This window comes from Micromys minutus, assembly GCF_963924665.1.
Source record: "Micromys minutus genome assembly, chromosome: X".
In the NCBI taxonomy this organism is placed as follows: Eukaryota; Metazoa; Chordata; class Mammalia; order Rodentia; family Muridae; genus Micromys; species Micromys minutus.
This window is the reverse complement of record NC_137970.1, coordinates 80718345-80738306: the sequence shown is the minus strand read 5'-3', so window position 1 is coordinate 80738306 and position 19962 is coordinate 80718345. Positions and strand designations below refer to the sequence as shown.

The following is a 19962-nucleotide window of genomic DNA, read 5'->3' as shown; positions in this document are numbered from 1 at the left end:
TATGATAGGTAAGAGAAAGAGATTCTAGGTTTTTTATTTTCTTCTAAAGAGTATTATTTTTTTCATGAAGTAGTTCTTTGCTGATGGACTAAATGGCCTTTTATCTGTTCATCATATAACAGCTAATCTATACTCAATTTAAGTTTCTACTATTTCTTTTTATTAGATTCTTTGAATTTCTCTCTATACATATAAAATCAAAACTTAACCAAGAATTTGAATTGTATCTTCAACTTTAATTTTGTTCTCCACTCTGTGTTGACTTGTATTCCATCATGTCTTCCTTCTTTTCCAACAACTCTGAAGTCTTGAACAATTTTCTCTAAGTTATTTTGACCATAACCATGACTCTTTGTAAAGATTTACTCATCCATTATCTTGCAGACTGAGAAGTATAAGCAATAATAACTACATACATGCAAATTTTCCAAGTATGCTTCCTTTCTTTAAAAGATAATCCCTTTCACTTTTTTTCCCAACTCTGTGATCTCAAATGAATCCCCTTTAATACTTTGACACTATAGAACGCATTCCTGATGCAAAGCTACTCCCCTAAAAATTTTACTCACACATGTGTTATCAAGAACAGCATTTAATAACTCTTAAGAAGTGTTCTGTTAGGGGGATAGTGTGTTACATGACAATGAGACTTGTAAATAAGATTCCATAAAATAAATCAATTAAATTATTGACACCAGGACTTTTAAGTTTCTTTTACTATACTAATAAATACTCCTATATCTAACTGAAATATTCACTAGAGATATGGTCCCTAGTTTCATATATAATTAGTAATAGTTGCTTACTCATTAAAAAATATCTATTGAATTAGAAATAAGAAAGAGTAATGTAAGATTCCTGTTTTATAGTATAATTCTCTTGTCTGTAATTCATTAACCTGTTTAAAATTTGTAATTTTATGTCAGTTACTGACACACAGACAAATAAGCAGGCATTGGAAGACAAAAGTCATCAAATTAGATGTCATCTAGGTGTATTTTGTCTAGACCAAGAGCTATAATAATAATAGTAAGAATAAGAATAATAAATTCCTGTAAGGCTGGGTATGATGGCTCACACTCTCAGCACTCGGGAGGCAGAGGCAGGTTGTTTTGTGTGAGTTCAAGGCCAGTCTAGTCTACATGGTTGAGCTCCACGTTGACCAGGGCTACAATGGAGACCGTATCCAAAATAAAACAAAACGATTTATTTGTAAAGTAATAGATGTTTAGAGAAGACTTTTATCCATGTATAATTTTATTTACTCTCCCCAATCTCTGCTTCCTATTCCCTGACCATTTCCTTGTCCTTTCCCAAGGTGTACCCTAAGAACTTCTCGTCACTTTTCAGTAGCTTCTATGGCTAGGTGTTGCTATTGGTTTTTTTTTTTTTTTTTTTTGAGGAATTATGATTGTGGCACAGTTGTAGACTGCTTGTTTAGATTGTGCAAAGCTCTAGATTGAATCCCCAGCAGAAAATAAAATGTAACAGGACTTATATGTGCTAAGCCTAAAATATTTATCATATCATGTTTTAATAGAGATGTTTGCTGATCCTGACACTATCTCATCTTCACAAGTTCCCACTATAAATTAAGCAATGCAGTAGAATCTATTTTATTTATTTGGGCACTGATAAAAGCTTAGTTTGAACGATTGATTTATGAATTGTATTTGATTGTTTTACTCAGAATTTACCTTTTCTCCTTTTATACCCCTGCAGTCACATTTTGATCCAGAAGAACACCCATGGCAGGCCTATAGGAGGAAAAGGGGGAAAATCATTAAATACAATCTTAACAACAGATCTCTGACTCAGAAATCAACTTAAGGCAGCAATTCAAACTTGTAAAATCAATATAAGAAAAAATATGAAAGAGTATATACAAATGACAACAGCTTTTTATATTTAAGCTTTTGCTGTATGCGTTTCTTTTTCAACTTCTCACAATGAATAAATACACGTTTTATAATTTTAAACTGTATATATATATATATATATACACATATATATATCTTCTATTTTTACATATGTTTACTCTCTTTCTGTGGAATGTGTATGTGTGTGTGTGTGTGTGTGTGTGTGTGTGTGTGTGTGTGTGTGTGTGTGTTGCATACATCTGTGATGTTTAGAAAACCAACATGAAGCTTTTCCACCTACTATGTGATTTTCGGGGATAAAAATCAAGTTGCTGGGTTTGATAGACAGTTCCTTACATACTGAGAAATGAATCTTGATTTTGCTTTTCTTTTCTTAAGACCAGAGTCTCTCTATCCAGCCCTGGACATCCAGGAACTCAATATGTACACCAGTCTGGACTTACACTCACAGAGATTACCATGACCCTGACCCTGTCCCTGTCTCTGGAGTGCTAGGGATAAAGGTGTGTGCTACCATGTCCATCTGAGAAATATCTTTTTAAAGATACTAGGGAGAGAGAGAGAGAGAGAGAGAGAGAGAGAGAGAGAGAGAGAGAGAGAGAGAGAGAGAGAGAGGTCACCACCATCAATACTTTGGACCTGCCCACAGACACCTGAGCACCCAGAAGAGCCTCACAAGCACTCTCCCACCTGAGCCCACAGGTGAGCCCCCCCCCCCCAACTAACCATTCAGGGAGAGACCCTTGGAAACTCTCAAGGCACAGGTAGTATGGTGCTCTCTAGGAACAGATCTGTTCCGAACCAGAGAGAGAGTCTAGTTAACACCATCAGGACTCAGGGCCTGACTGCAGATGTCTAAGCACCTAGAAGAGCCTCACAATCACTCTCCCACCTGAGCCAATGGGTGAGCCCCCCCCCCCACTGACCATACAGGAAGAGACCAACAGGAACTCTTGGGGCACAGGTAGCGTGATGCTCTCTGGGAACTGGTCTGTTCTGGCTTAGACAGAGAGTCCGTTCACCACTATCAGGATTAAGGGCCAGCCTGCAGAGTGCTGAGCGCCCAGAAGAGCCTCAGAAGTGCTCTCCCACCTGAGTCCACAGAAAAGAAGGTGAGTAATCAATAGCAGAACTCACTGCCTGCCCGCAAAGAGCCAAACACCCAGGAGCAATCTTCCTCCTGAGCCCACAGGCACTCAGACCCACAGGAGAGACAAGCTCCAGGCAGAGACAACAAGATCACCTAACATTGCCGACAACAAGATGGCAAGAGAAAAGTGCAAGGACCTAAGCAATGGAAACCAAGACAGCCTGACAACATCAGAACCCAGTAAGTAGTGAATTTCCCAACACACCTGAAAAACAAGATATGGGCTTAAAATCAAATGTCATGACTATGATGGAAGTCCTCGAGAAGCATATGAATAACTCCCTAAAACAACTAGAGGAGAACCAGAAGAACACATTTATACAAGTAGAAGGCCTTAAAGAGAAAACACAAAAATCACTCAAATAGCTACAGGAAAACACAACCAAACAGGTGAAGGAATTGAAAATGGAAATAGGAACAATAAAAAATATCACAAAAGGAGACAACCCTGGAGATAAAAACCCTATGAAAGAAATCAGAAGACATAGATGTAAGCATTACCAACAGACTACAACACATGAAAGAGAGGATCTCAGGGGCAGAAGATAACAGAAAACATTGACACAACAGTCTGAGAAAATGCAAAATCCAAAACATCCAGGATATCCAGGACACAATGAGAAGATCAAACCTAAGGAAGATGGGGTTAGAAGAGGGCAAAGACTCGCAATTAAAAGGCACAGTAAATATCTTCAACAAAATAATAGAAGAAAACTTCCCTACCCTTAAGAACGAGATAACCATGAACATACAAGAATCCTACAGAATTCAAAATAGATTGGACCAGAAAAGAAACTCCTCCCAACACATAATAGTCAAAACACTGAATGTTCAAAACAAATAGAGAATACTAAAATCGATAAGGGGAAAAATGACAAGTAACTTATAACAGCAGACCAATCAGAAATACACCAGACCTCTCAACAGAGACTATGAAAGCTAGAAGATCCTGGACAGACATCATGCAGAATCTAAGAGAACACAAATGACAGCCCAGGTTACTATATTCAGCAAAACTGTCAGTTACCGTATATGGAGAGACCAAGATATTCCAGGACAAAATCAAATTTACACAATATCTGACCATAAGTCCAGCCCTACAAAGAATAATAGTTAGAAAACTCCAACACAAGGAGGGAAACTACACCCTAGGAAAATCAAGAAAATAATCTTGCAACAAAACCAAAAGAAGAAAAGCACACAAACATAATTCTACCTCTAACAACAAAAATGACAAGAAACAATAATCAATATTCCTCAATAGCTCTTAACATTAATGGACTCAATTCCCCAATAAAAAGACACAGACTATCAGACTGGATACATAAACAGAATCCAGCATTTTGCTGCATACAGGAAACTCATCTCAGACAAAGACAGACACTACCTCAGAGCAAAAGGCTGAGGAAAAAAATCCAAGAAAATGGCCACAAGAAACAAGCTGAAGTAGCTATTCTAATATAAAATAAAATATATTTTCAACAAAAAGTTATCAAAAAAGCTAAGGAATGACAGTTTTACTCATCATGGAAAATATTTATCAGGACTATCTCACAATCCTGAACATTTGTACTCGAATACAAGGGTACCTACATTCATAAAAGAAACTCTATTAAGGCTCAAAGCATATATTGCACCACACACAATAATAATGGAAGACTTCAACACCCCACTCTGATCAATGGACTGATCATGGAAGCAGAAACTGAACAGAGACACAGCAAAACTAGCAGAGGTTATGAACCAATTGAATTTAACAGACATTTATATAACATTTCATCCTAAAGCAAAAGAATACACCTACTTCTCAGCACCTCAGGACACACTCTACAAAATTGACAAAAACAGCTTCAACAAATATAAGAATACCAAAATAGTCCCATGCATACTCTCAAATCTCCATGGACTAAGGATGGTCTTTAATAACAACAAAAACAACAAAAAAGCCCACATACACATGGAAGCTGAACAATGCTCTACTCAATGATAACATGGTCAAGGAAAAAATAAAGAAAGAAATTAAGGGGTTTTTAGAATTGGACAAAAATGAAGGCACAACATACCCAAACTTAAGGGATATAATAAAAGCAGTACTAAGAGGAAAACTCATAGCTCTGAGTGCCTTCGAAAATATACTAGATAGAGCATACATTAGCAGCTTGACAGCGCACGTGAAAGCTCTAGAACAAAAAGAAGCAGATACACTCATGAGGAGTAGATGGCAGGAAGTAATCAAACTCAGAGCAGAAATTAACCAAGTAGAAACAAAAAAAAAAAAATAAGTATACAATCAACAAAACCAGGAGATGGTTCTGTGAGAAAATCAACAAGACTAATAAATCCTTAGCCAGACTAACTAGAGGGCACAGAAATCATCATATCCTACTACAAAAGCCTATACTCAACAAAACTGGAAAATCTAGAGGAAATGGAAATTCTCTAGATTTTAATTGTGGTACCAGGTACCAAAGTTAAGTGAGGATCAGATAAACCATCTAAACAATCCCATAACACCTAAAGAAAGAGAAGCAGTAATCAAAAGGCTCCCAAGCAAAAAAAAAAAAAAAAAAAAAAAAAAAAAAAAAACCACAAGACCATATGGGTTCAGTGCAGGATTCTATCAGACTTTCATAGAAGACCTAATACCAATATTCTCCCACTATTCCACAAAATATAAAAAGAAGTTACACTACCCAAGTCATTATTTCAAGCCACAATTACACTCATACTTAAACCACACAATGACCTGACAAAGAAAAAGAACTTAAGACCAATTCCCCTCATGACATCGATACAAAAATGCTCAATAAAATCTTGCAAACTGAATCCAAGAACATCAAAACTATTATTCACCATCATCAAGTAGACTTCACCCAAGGGATACAGAGATGGTTCAATATATGGAAATCTATCAATATAGTCCACCAAATAAACAAACCCAAAGAAAAAAAAGCCACATGATCATCTCACTAGATGCTGAAAAAGCATTTAAAAAAATTCAACACACCTTCATGTTAAAAGTCATGGAAAGATAAAAAATTTAAGATCCATACCTAAATATAGTAACAGCAGTATACAGCAAACAGGTAGTCAACAATAATGTAAATGGTGAGAAACTTGAAGCAATCTCATTAAAATCAGGGGTTAGACAAGGCTGCCCACTCTCCCCCTACCTATTTAATATACTACTAGAAATCCTGGCCTGAGAAATTAGACAGCAATAGGAAGTCAAAGGTATACAAGTTGGAAAGGAAGAATTCAAAACATCACTATTTGCTGATGATATAGAATACTTAAGTGATCCCAAAAATTCCACCAGAGAACTCCTACAGCTGGTAAACAGCTTCATTAAAGTGGTTGGTGATAAAAATTAACTCAAACAAATCAGTACCCTTCTTCTACTCAAATGATAAATATGCTGAGAAAGAAGTTAGAAAAAAAGACACCATTCACAATAGTCACAAAAAATATTAAATATCTTGGTTTGACCCTAATTAAGCAAGTGAAATATCTATTTGACAAGAACTTCAAATATCTGACAAAGGAAATTGAAGAAGATCTCAGAAGATGGAAAGATCTCCCATGCTCATGGATTGGAAGGATCAACATTGTTAAAATGGCCATCTTACCAAAAGCAATCTACAGATTCAATGCAATCCCCATCAAAATTTCAACTCAATTCTTCATAGAGTTGGAAAAAACAACTTGCAAATCCATCTGGAATAACAAAAAAAACCTAGAAGAGCTAAATCTATCCTCAACAACAAAAAAACTTCTGCGGGAATCACCATCCCTGACCTCAAGCTATATTACACAGCAATTGTGTTAAAAACTGCATGGTATTGGTACAGTGACAGGCAGGTAGATCAATGGAACAGAATTGGGGACCCAGAAATAAACCCACACACCTATGGTCACTTGATCCTTGACAAAGGAGCTAAAAACATTCAATGGAAAAAGGACAACCTGGTCAATAAATGTTGTTGGCTCAACTGGCAGTCAGCTTGCAGAAGAATGAAAATAGACCCTTTCTTATCTCCTTGTACTAAGCTCAAGTGCAAGTGGATCAGAGATCTCCACAAAAAACCAACTACACTGAAACTATTAGAAGAGAAAGTGGTAAAGAGCTTAGAATACATAGGCACAGGGCAAAATATCCTGTACAGAACACCAATGGCTTATGCGCTAAGGTCAAGAATCGACAAATGGGACTTCATGAAACTGCAAAGTTTGTAAGGCTAAGGACACTGTCAAGAAGACAAAACAGTAGCCAGCAGATTGGGAAAGGATCTTATCAATCCTACATCTGCTAGAGGGTGAAAATCCAATATATACAAAGAACTCAGAAAATTAGACTCCAGAGAATCAAACAATCCTATTTAAAAATGAGTTACAGGGCTAAACAAAGAATTCCCTACTGAGGAACACGGAATGGCTGAGAAGCACCTAAAGAAATGCTCAACATCCCTACTCATCTGGGAATTGCAAATCAAAACAACCCCGAGGTTCCACTTCATACCAGTCAGAATGGCTAAGATCAAAAACTCAGGTGATAGCAGATGCTGGTGAGGCTGTGGAGAAAGAGGAACACTCCACCATTGTTAGGGATATTGCAAGCTGGTACAACCACTCTGGAAATCAGTCAGGTGGTTCTTCAGAAAGTTGGACATAGTACTCCTTGAGGACCCAGCTATTCCACTCCTGGGCATATACCCAAAAGATGTTCCCACATATATCAAGGACATATGATCTACCATGTTCATATCGGCCTTATTAAAATAGTCAGATCTAGAAAGAACCCAGATGTCCTTTGACATAGGAATGGATAATAAAGTTGTGATACACTCACACAATGGAGTACTACTCAGCTTTTAGAAACAATGACTTTATGAAATTCTTAGGCAAATGGATGGAAATAGGAACTATCATCCTCAGTGAGGTAACCCAATCACAAAAGAACACACATGGTATGTATTCACTGACAAGCAGATACTAGCCCCAGAAATCTCTGAATGCCCAAGAAACAGTTCATAGACCTTATGAAGCTCAAGAAGAAGGAAGGCCTTAACGTGCATGCCTTAGTCTTTTTTAGAAGGGAAAACAAAACCTCATAGGAGGAAATACAAGGTCAAATAGAATAGCAGGGATCCACCCCATATGCAGCTACCAAACCCAGGCACTATTGCTGATGTGAAGAACTGCTTATTAGGAGGAACCAGATAGAGATGCCTCTTCATGGGCTTTGCCAGAGTCATACAGATACAGCTGAGTATGCTTGACTGAACACAGGGACCCCCATGAAGGAGCTAAGGAAAGGACTGAAGGAACTGCAAGGTTTGCAACTTCATGGGAAGAACAACAGTATCAACCAACCAAACCCTCCCCAACTCTCAAGGACTAAAACACCAACCAATGAGTACACGTGGAGAGACCCATGGCTCCAGTTGCATATGTAGTGGAGAGTAGCAGTGTCTGGCATCAGTGTGAGAAGAGGCCTTTGGTCCGGTGAGGGCAAGTTTTCCCAATGTAGGGGATTACTAAGGCACTGAGTTGTAGAGAGTGATTGGGGTAGTATGCACCTTCATGGCGACAAGTTTAGGGGGAGGGGTTGGGAGGGGATAGATAACATTGGAAATGTAAATATAGTGAGGATCTAATAAAAAAGAATGCTAAAATGAGAAGAAAATCCATAGGACATTTTGGTTGATATGTCCTATGACTTTGTCACCTGTCCAGGTTGTATGAACATCTTTTTTTCTTTCTAAGATCATTTGTAATGAATCACCTCTCAGTCTGTATTATTGCATGACCTTGGAAACTAGCCAAGAATAGCTAGCTGCCTCTTGATGTTAGCTTACTTCTCAGCATTCACAAGTGGATCATAAAGCATCTAATGCCATATGTATTTTATCTCCCCTTTCTTTTTGTGCCTGCTCTTTCATCACTAATAACACAACTCTTAACCATTCCAGACTTCACACTAAAGCTAGAGGCTCTGAATTCAACCACACTAGGGAGTAATGTGCTGGATCCAGAACAGTATCATTCTCTAGTATAAAAGCATATAGAGAATGGGAAGATAGTAAGTGACCTTCTAACATCCCAAACCACACAATACTGTAGAGCTGAAATGCTTAGGAAAAAACAACCCAACAGGAATTATAATAATATATGCAAACAACACAGTATTTAAATATAAGAAAGCTGAACACATTTTGTCAAACTAACTACTAAAACCTTTGTACAAGGAAAATATAAAACGCTGTTAGTAAATGTTTCATCTACAGTATGTGTGGTTTAGCAAGGAAGCTTATAATGGATACTAAATATTTGACATTGGGAAGGGTATCTACATTTTAAGTAGAATATATGCAGAGGAGATTTTGTTATAAGTTAAAAATAGCATCTTTTTCAATTTCAGACATTTGTAATATATCTTCTTGTGAATAGAGATTACATCCCAAAAATAATGCTGATGACTAATAGAATTTTATTGATAAAATTTAAAACAATATGAACTTCCATTACACAAGTGTTTGCAATTCATGTCTAACAATGAATAGTCCCTAAATCTTAAAATAAAATCTATAAACAAAATATTTTATGTACTTGTAGCATTCATTATATCCAATATTTCTTAAAATCAATTATTCATCATGTTAAAGTTTATTGTCAACAAACATGAAGTACACTTTAGAGAGAAAAAAAAGCCTTAAAATATTTAAGAATTTAGAGCTACAGAGATGCCTCACTGGTTCAAAACATAGGCTGTCTGTCCTTCCAGAGGACCTAGCTTCAATTCCCAGACCCCAAATGGCAATTTACAACTGTCTGCAACACCAGTTCCTGGGATTCACAACAATGTACATAAAATTAAATAATATTTTAAAATTTAAGAATTTTGAAATTTTGTATAAATCCAATTAAAAATTTTAAGTTATAGTCTGTTTATGCCAAATAGTTTTTTTTTTTTTTTTAAATAAGGCTTTGTTATTCTAAGAGGGTGCTGAGGGAACACAACAAAAATGCCAAGTCATTGTAACACACCATATACCAACCACTAGATGGCGCGTTCCATGTAGTTATTATTGGACAGCAGTAAGGAAATGACCCTAAGTATATATCTCATTAGATGAAACAGCTTTTAATTTTTAGGCAGTAGCTACTCATATTGACAAAGTATCTAGTAAGCACAAATCATAATAGTGTATCTATAAGTGGTACAAAAACTGTGTAGACCTGGGTGCTTGCTGTTTTTAAGAAGTTTGCAATCTAGTAAGAATCGGGCCATAAACAAATGAAAAGGAAATTAAAATCAAGTGAATAATGCTATAGCAGTAATGAAAAATCTAATAACATATAAAAATATATATTGATCTTTCCATAGAAACTGACTCATTATGAGACCATGACTATATTGTCTACATATTCTAGGGTTTGTTTCTCATTAACGACAGATGTGAATAATATGATTTCCCTCACTAGATTAAGCTTTAACTATAGTTTTATAGGATTCACCAAGTAAAAGAAAATGACTTGTATCAATGGTTATTAGAGTTAGTAAACATAATTCCCTTGAGGCTGAGAATTATTAATAACACTTGAAAGGATAGGCAGAAAAGCTTTCTAAAGGAAAAAAAAGTAACACACCAAGCAATATGATTAAAGACAAAATTAGAGATAAAATAAATATTACATATCTCAGTTTGAAATATTTCCTAAGTCTCCATGAAGAGTATAACTGGAAAGTAGTGTAAATTGGCTTCTTTCTGAGGCAGAGATAGATCTCAGACTAACACAGTACTTGTCTCTCTCTCTCTTGCTACAGCTTCTCAAGACCTAGTATGATTGCTTCAGTACTGTGGGGAAAAGTTTATTTCTACAAAATCATAGAGGATTATTAATTCATGATAATTATAGATCTACAGTCATCTTTTTGTTTTTTATCCAGAAAGAAAATATTAAAAATTAAACAAAGGATATATTATATAGCACATTAAAATATAACATGAAACTATAATAAATAAAACAGTATGGAATTACTTAAAAATAATCAATAACAGTAGGTATTAGGATAAGTATAGTAAATAATTTTAGAACTAAAAATATGAAACAAAAACTGGTTAGAATACTACTTGAAGTGTGTTGGGTATTTTCATCTTTTGTGGATTGATATTGAGATCAAACAACCAACAGAGAGCACACATAGGGACTCCTAAAGTCTGGCACACCTTTGGGGCCATTTTTCTAATCCTCGACTGCCTTGTCTAACTTTATTATGAGATGTGCTTAGTCTTACTGCAACTTGATATGTAAAAGCTGGCTAATACCAATAGGAGGCTACCCCTTTTCTGGAGAGAAGAGGAAGAGAAATGAATGAGGGCAAAAAGGTGAGGGGAGACTGCAATAAGAGTATAAATTAAATTGATTTTAAAAACAAAAGACCTAGAATAGCAAAATCCATCCTCAACAACAAGAAAACATCTGCGGGAATCACTATCCCTGACCTCAAGCTATATTACAAGGCAATTGTGCTGAAAACTGCATGGTACTGGTTCAGAAATAGGCATGTGGATCAATGGAATAGAATAGAAGATCCAGAAATGAGCACTCACATTATGTTCACCTGATTTTTGACAAAGGAGCAGTAAACATTCAATGGAAAAAGGACAGCCTATTCAACAAATGGTGCTGGTCCAACTGGCACTCAACATGCAAAAGAATGAAAATAGACCCTTTCTTATCTCCTTGTACAAAGCTCAAGTGTAAGTGGATCAAAGATCTCCACATTAAACCAGATACACTGAAACTATTAGATGAGAAAGTAGGGAAAACCTTAGAACACATAGGCACAGGAGAAAATTTTCTGAACAAAACACCACTGGCTCAAGCTCTAAGGTCAAAGATTAACAAATGGGACTTAATGAGATTGCAAAGTTTCTGTAAGGCTAAGGATGTTGTCAAGAAAACAAAATGGCAGCCAACAGAATGGGAAAAGATCTTTACCAACTCCACATGAGATAGAGGCCTAATATCCAAGGTGTATAAGGAACTCAAAAAGCTAGACACCAGAGAATCAAATAACCCTATTAAAAATGGGGTACAGAGCTAAACAAAACGTTCTCAGCTGAGGAATATCGAATGGCTGAGAAATATCTGAGGAAGTGCTCGACATCCTTAGTCATCAGGGAAATGCAAATCAAAACAACTCTGAGATTCCACCTCACACCAGTCAGATTGGTCAAGATCCAAAACTCAGATGACAGCAGATGCTGGCGAGGTTGCGGAGAAAGAGGAACCCTTCTCCACTGTTGGTGGGGTTGCGAACTAATACAACCACTCTGGAAATCAGTCTGGCGATACCTCAGAAAATTAGACATAGTACTTCCTGAAGACACAGCTATTCCACTTCTGTGCATATACCCCAGAGACACCTTAGTACACAACAAAGATATATGCACCACAATGTTCATAGCAGCTCTATTTATAATAGCCAGAAGTTGGAAAGAACCCAGATGTTCTTCAGAAGGTGAATGGATACAAAAATTGTGGTACATTTACACAGCTATGAGAAACAATGACTTAACGAAATTCTTAAGAAAATGGATGTATCTATAGAATATCATCCTGAGTGAGATAACCCAGTCACAAAAGAACAGACATAATATGCAGTCACTGATAATGGGATACTAACCCCAGAAAGCACTGAACACTCCAGAAACAACTCACAGACTGTGTGAAGCTCAAGAGAAAAAAAAATAAAGAAAAGAAAGAAAAGAAAAAAAATCATTATGCTCAATCCTTAAACACCAAGAAAACGTTGACTAATTCCGGGTTACATCCTGTTTTACATGTACTTTATGCTCATTGTAACTAGTAAGACCTTAATGCACACTATCAAACCTTTGGGGAAAAAAAGCGAACATTGACAAAAATGTATTCATATACTTTTATGCAAAAATCCTTAAAATTTGTACATTTATCTTTGTTTTTTAAAATAAAGTTGTTCAAAAAATAAAAAAATGAAATATATATCCTTTATGGGGATACATTTATATATCCCGTATGAGAAACGTGATTTATAAATATACTGTATTGTACACACACACACACACACACACACACACACACACACACGTATATATATAAAGATATAAAGCCCTCATAGCTTATTATGAAGAAAATACTTCAATATCAAAATAAGCAAGAAACGTGAATAGTTACTTATTTCAAAGAGACACAGGCAGAAAGCATCTGCAAACATAATCAATATTATTAACCATTAGGGAAATGAAAATCAAAAACATTATGAAATATGAATACATACATACTCACTATCTCTAGTTTAAAAAGACAGACAATTTTCATATTACTGAGAATGAAGTCTAGTTAGAAACCCCATATATCAATGTTAGGGTTACAGACCAATACAGCCACTTTAGAATAATCTAGCACTTTCTACAGTAGATAAACATATTGATCAAACTATTTCATTCTTAGGTATATATTTAAGAAAATTAGAAATATATCTATAAAACTTCTTATATATGACTACATTACAAATTAAAAACATCATTACAAATAATAATCCAATGAAGAAAAAAACAACACAGATATATATCAAGAGTAACTGGTTAATTAAAGTGTAGTATATATAGTCAATTTAATATCATATGACATTAAGGAGGAGGGAAGTATTGTTTTGTGTTACCACATCCATGAACTTTGGAAATACAATGTTAAGTAAAAAATCGCAAATATAAAATTTTACACTGGCATGAGTTTACTTGTATTAAATGTTGAGAAAATATTGAATTATATAAACAAGCAGACCAGTAGTTCACTATGGCTGATGTTAATGAGAAGAAAAAGCTAAGGATCCATTCATCTTCTGAAGGACATCTGGGTTCTTTCCAGCTTATGGCTATTATAAATAGAGCTGCTATGAATATTGTGGTGCATGTATCTTTGTTGTGTATTAAAGTGTCTCTGGGGTGGGTATATGCCCAGAAGTGGAATAGCTGGGTCTTCAGGTAGTACTATATCCAATTTTCTGAGGTATCGCCAGACAGATTTCCAGAGTGGTTGTATTAGCTTGCAACCCCACCAACAGTGGAGAAGTGTTCCTCTTTCTGCGCAGCCTCACCAACACCTGCTGTCATCTGAGTTTTGGATCTTGGCCAATGTGACTGGTGTGAGGTGGAATCTCAGGGTTGTTTTGATTTGCATTTCCCTGATGGCTAAGGATATCGAGCACTTCCTCAGATGTTTCTCGGCCATTCGATATTCCTCAACTGAGAATGTTTTGTTTAGCTCTGTACCCCATTTTTTAATAGGGTTATTTGATTCTCTGGTGTCTAGCTTTTTGACTTCCTTGTATACCTTAAATATTAGGCTTCTATATAATGTGGTGTTGGTAAAGATCTTTTCCCATTCTGTTGGTTGCCATTTTGTTTTCTTGACAATGCCCTTAGTCTTAAAGAAACTTTACAATCTCATTTGTTAATCTTTGACCTTAGAGCTTGAGCCATTGGTATTTTGTTCAGGAAATTTTCTCCTGTGCCTATGTGTTCTAAGGTTTTCCCTACTTTCTCATCTAATAGTTTCAGTGTATCTGGTTTAATGTGGAGAATTTTGATCCACTTACACTTGAGCTTTGTACAAGGAGATAAGAAAGGGTCTATTTTCATTCTTTTGCATGCTGAGTGCCAGTTGGACCAGCACCATTTGTTGAATAGGCTGTCCTTTTTCCAGTGAATGTTTACAGCTCCTTTGTCAAAAATCAGGTGACCATATACATGAGGGCTCATTTCTGGATCTTCTATTCTATTCCATTGATCCACATGCCTATTTCTGTACCAGTACCATGCAGTTTTCAACACAATTGCCTTGTAACATAGCTTGAGGTCAGGGATAGTGATTCCCGCAGATGTTTTTTTTTGTTGTTGAGGATGGATTTCGCTATTCTAGGTCTTTTGTTATTCCATATGAAATTGCATATACGACTCAGTCACCAGAAACAATGACTTAACCAAATTCTTAAGAAAATGGCTGCATCTAGAGAATATCAACCTGAGTGAGACAACCCAGTCACAAAAGAACAGACATAATATGCAGTCACTGATATTGGGATGTTAACCCCAGAGGCTTGCACTCCCCCAGAAACAACTCACAGACTGTATGAAGTCCAAGAAATAAACAAATCAAAACAAAAAAAATATTTACAAAACAAGAAGACTTTGACTATTTTCATGTTGCGTTTTGTTTTGCATGTACTTTACGCTCATTGTAACTATTAGGTTTTCAATGCATACTGTCAAGCCCTTGAAAAAATCAAGTACTGACTAAAAAAATATATTCACATAGTTTTATCTAAAAATTATTTTAATATCTGAAAAAACAGTACTGACAAAAATGTATAATTTTAAGCAAAAAATGTTTAAAATCTGTACATTTATCTTTGTTTTGTAAAATAAAGTCGTTTTAAAAAATAAAAAAATAAAAAAAAGAAAACCAATTTATTCCCACAATAAAGAAAAATATTTAATCTTAAAAAAAAGAAAAAAGAAAAAGAAAAAGCTAAGGAATGCATTTTTCTTACCATATTACTAAAAAGGTTCAAAAATTATTTGTGAGATAGTTTTAAATTCTGTAGATATTTTATAAAACTAATGAACATATTCTTTGAGTAGAGAAACTGAATACCATGTAAATTATATATCAGAGATGTTGTTTAAAATCCAAAATAAAGAAATAAAATATAGGAAAATCATCCTGTCAACAACTAAGAAAATATCAAGGCATTTCTCTACTTGAAAACTCAGTGAGCTTATCTGAGGTTAATGGGATATTTCTAAAAATATCAAATTTCTGAATAGAACCTAAGAATGTAGGTCCATATACTGGGCTTCTGTAAACTCCCATTTCTGCAGGGTGATGCTAAGCACAAAAAATGAACCTTGATACATGATACATAGCTTGCTGTTGCTAAAGAAAAGTCAGGTATTCAGAGAGCTTCCATACCTCATAATGAGTAGCAACTCTGTTTTCTTTGAGATCATGATTTTTATTATAGTGATAGGTAAACTCATATGGCTTTTCCTGCAAAGTACAATAGCTATCACCAGTTATCAAGTAATATTTTTTTCTAATACATCCTTGAAAGTAATGTTTACTAGGAGGATAGCCCCTCTTCTCTGAAGATGTACAGAAGAGGCCCATGGAAAATCATTCACCATGATCAAGTAGGCTTCATCCCTGGGATGCAAGGATGGTTTAACATAAAGAAATCCATCAATGTAATTCACCATATAAAGAAACTCAAAGAAAAAAAAAAAAACATGGTCATCTCAATAGATGCTGAGAAAGGATTTGACACAATTTAACACCCCTTCATATTAAAAGTCTTGGAAAGAACAGGAATGCAAAGCACATACTTAAACATAAGAAAAGAAATATACAGCAAACAAACAGCCAACATCAAACTTAACAGTGAGAAACTTGAAGCAATCCCACTAAAATCAGGAACTCCACAAGGCTGCCCGCTCTCTCCCTACCTAGTCAACATAGTACTGGAAGTCCTAGCAGGAGCAATTAGCCAGAAAAAGGAAATCAAAGGGATACAAATTGGAAAGAAATAAGTAAAAACATTACTATTTGCAAATGACATGATAGTGTATTTAAGCGACCCCACAAATTCCACCAGAGAACTCCTACAGGAGATAAACAAGTTCAGCAAAGTGGCTGAATATAAAATTAACTCAAACAAATCAGCAGCCTTCCTATATTCAAAGGACAAACATGTGGAGAAAGAAATTAGGGAAAAGATACCCTTCACAATAGTCACAAAAACTATGAAATACCTTGGTGTGACTCTAACTAAGCAAGTGAAGGACCTGTATGAAAAGAACTTCAAATTTCTAAAGAAGGAAATCAAGGAAGATCTCAGAAAATGGAAAGATCTCCCATGCTCATGGATTGGAAGGATCAACATTTTAAAAATGACCATCTTACCAAATGCAATCTACAGATTCAGTGCAATCCCCATCATAATTCCAACCCAGTTCTTCACTGAGTTGGAAAGAGCAATGTGCAATTTCATCTAGAATAACAAAAGACCTAGAATAGCGAAATCCATCCTCAACAACAAGAAAACATCTGTGGGAATCACTATTCCTGACCTCAAGCTATATTACAAGGCAATTATGCTGAAAACTGCATGGTACTGGTACAGAAATAGGCACATGGATCAATGGAATAGAATAGAAGACCCAGAAATGAGCCCTCACGTATATGGTCACCTCATTTTTGATAAAGGAGCTGTAAACATTCAATGGAAAAAGGACAGCCTATTCAACAAATGGTGTTGGTCCAACTGGCACTCAGCATGCAGAAGAATGAAAATAGATCCTTTTTTATCTCCTTGTACAAAGCTCAAGTGTAAGTGAATCAAAGATCTTCACATTAAACCAGGTACACTGAATCTATTAGATGAGAAAGTAGGGAAAACCTTAGAACTCATAGGCACAGGAGAAAATTTCCTGAACAGGGCACCAATAGCTCAAGCTCTAAGGCCAAAGATTGACAAATGGGACTTAATGAGATCGCCAAGATTCTGTAAGGCTAAGGACATTGTCAAGAAAACAAAACCGCAGCCAACAGAATGGGAAAAGATATTTACCAACTCCACATCAGATAGAGGCCTAATATCCAAGGTATACAAAGAACTCAAAAAGCTAGACACCAGAGAATCAAACAACCCTATTAAAAATGGGGTACAGACTTAAACAAAAAGTTCTCAATCGAGGAATATCGAATGGCTGAGAAACATCTAAGGAAGTGGTCAACATCCTTAGTCATCAGGGAAATGCAAATCAAAACAACCCTGAGATTCCACCTTACACCAGTCAGATTGGCCAAGATCCAAAACTCAGATGACAGCAGATGCTGGCGAGGATGTGGAGAAAGAGGAACACTTCTCCACTGTTGGTGGGGTTATAAACTGATACAACCACTGGAAATCAGTTTGGCAGTTCCTCAGAAAAATGGACATAGTACTACCTGAAGACCCGGTTATTCCACTTCTGGGCATTTACCCCAGAGAAGCTCCAACATACAACAAAAATACATGCACCAAAATGTTCATAGCAGCTCTATCTATAATAGCCAGAAGCTGGAAAGAACCCAAATGTCCTTCAGTAGATGAATGGATACAGAAATTGTGGTACATTTACACAATGAAGTACTACTCAGCTATCAGAAACAATGGCTTAACGAAATTCTTAAGAAAATGGATGCATCTAGAGAATATCATCCTGAGTAAGATAACCCAGTCACAAAAGAACAGACATAATATGCAGTCACTGATAATGAGATACTAACTCCAGAAAGCTCTGAACACCCCAGAAACAACTCACAGACTGTGTGAAGTTCAAGAAAATAAAAGCATATATTTTAATTAAAATAGAACTGTATCACATCCCCCTTATTTCCTACAACCCCTCCCATTTTCTCTCCTATCCCCTCAAATTAATACCCTCTTTTCGTATATTACTATTACATATGTACATATGTGTATATATATATGTACCCACAAATACTTAATTACAACCTTAAATATGTATTCGTATACTTCTATGCAAAAATTTACATTTATCTTTGTTTATTAAAATAAAGTTTTTCAATTAAAAAAAGACTAAAAATATAAAATTTTTTCAAACATTATCTTGACATTTGAAATTTCAAAAAAATAAACAAAGCAGGGTACAAACAACAATAAAAGACATGCATCTTTAAAATTATTAATTTTAATAAGGGTGATCATTTATGAGGCTAGTGTAAGACATAATTTGTGGTGAGGATTTTAGGTATCTGGTGTTTTTCTGTCTGTAAATTACATTTAAATAATCACTGCACACACAGAGAAACACAAGGCAGCAAGAGACAGATGCGTAAAGCAAACACAGCCAAGTACTGAGTCTAGATGAAGATATAATTGTTTTCATTACATATTCTTACTATGTTAGAAATGCTAGTAAAATCTTAGTTAAAAACATTGAGGCAATGCTGAAAATAAATACTCTTAGAACTTCAAAAAAGGTAGAGCATTTCAGAATGTATATGATGTTTATCAGAAACATCAAAAGCCTAAGATTACATAGAGAGGTTGAAATAAAAGAAGAAGCTAGGTACAATAATAACCAAAAAAAGCTGGTATCAGTACATTCATTTTAGACAAAATGGGTTTTAAGGCAAAATACATTACAAAAGATAAAACAAGGTTACTTCAATGATAAAAGATTTGGTTCACAAGGAAGATTTTGTTTAAAATAGTTTAAATTATGAACACTAATAACATCTCCAAGATATATAAAGTAAAAACCAACAGACTGATAAAGGTACACAAATCTATGTAGTTAGAGATCTTAAACTAACTTCTCACAACTGACCAGTATAACTCATGAACAAAAAACTTGTAAGAACATATGAGTATTTGAACATGACTAACAAAATTATACTAGTGAACATGTATAATACAATGTATTCATCATATGAAGAAACCAAATTTATATGAGTTATTAAAAATGACCATATACAGTATTCTAAAGACCATATACAGCATAATATTTGAGCATAATTCTGCTGAGCTTGAGGAAAGGATTCAAATCTAACCAAACAATACCAGAAAACAGAATTGTTACCAAATTTACATAGGACTGAATGCGAAGGGTAAATTACAGAATGATTTTTACCAAGTATATATGTAAAAAGACTACAGAATACATGATGAAGTTGTATTTAACATAAGCACTAGCAAATTTTGAAAGGAAAGAAAATTTTGTGAAACAAACACAATGTCATGCAGATTAAATGACTTGTAGAGTTAGACAATTCAAAAGAATTTCTTCAGAAAGTACTTTAATAATGTTGCTA

The 19962-nt window shown here is 35.3% G+C and overlaps 1 protein-coding gene across 2 annotated transcripts in view; it reads right to left on the bottom strand.

The window, feature by feature from the left end:
• The window catches only part of COL4A5 (collagen type IV alpha 5 chain), a gene marked incomplete at both ends in the record, with an annotated part of 196303 nt that overhangs the window by 122328 nt on the left and 54013 nt on the right, over window positions 1-19962 (bottom strand). For both annotated transcript variants that reach the window (XM_080910484.1, XM_080910485.1), the window contains one exon: window positions 1698-1757. In XM_080910484.1, coding sequence (XP_080766610.1) covers window positions 1698-1757 — 60 coding nt within the window. The remainder of the gene's footprint in view (window positions 1-1697; window positions 1758-19962) is intronic.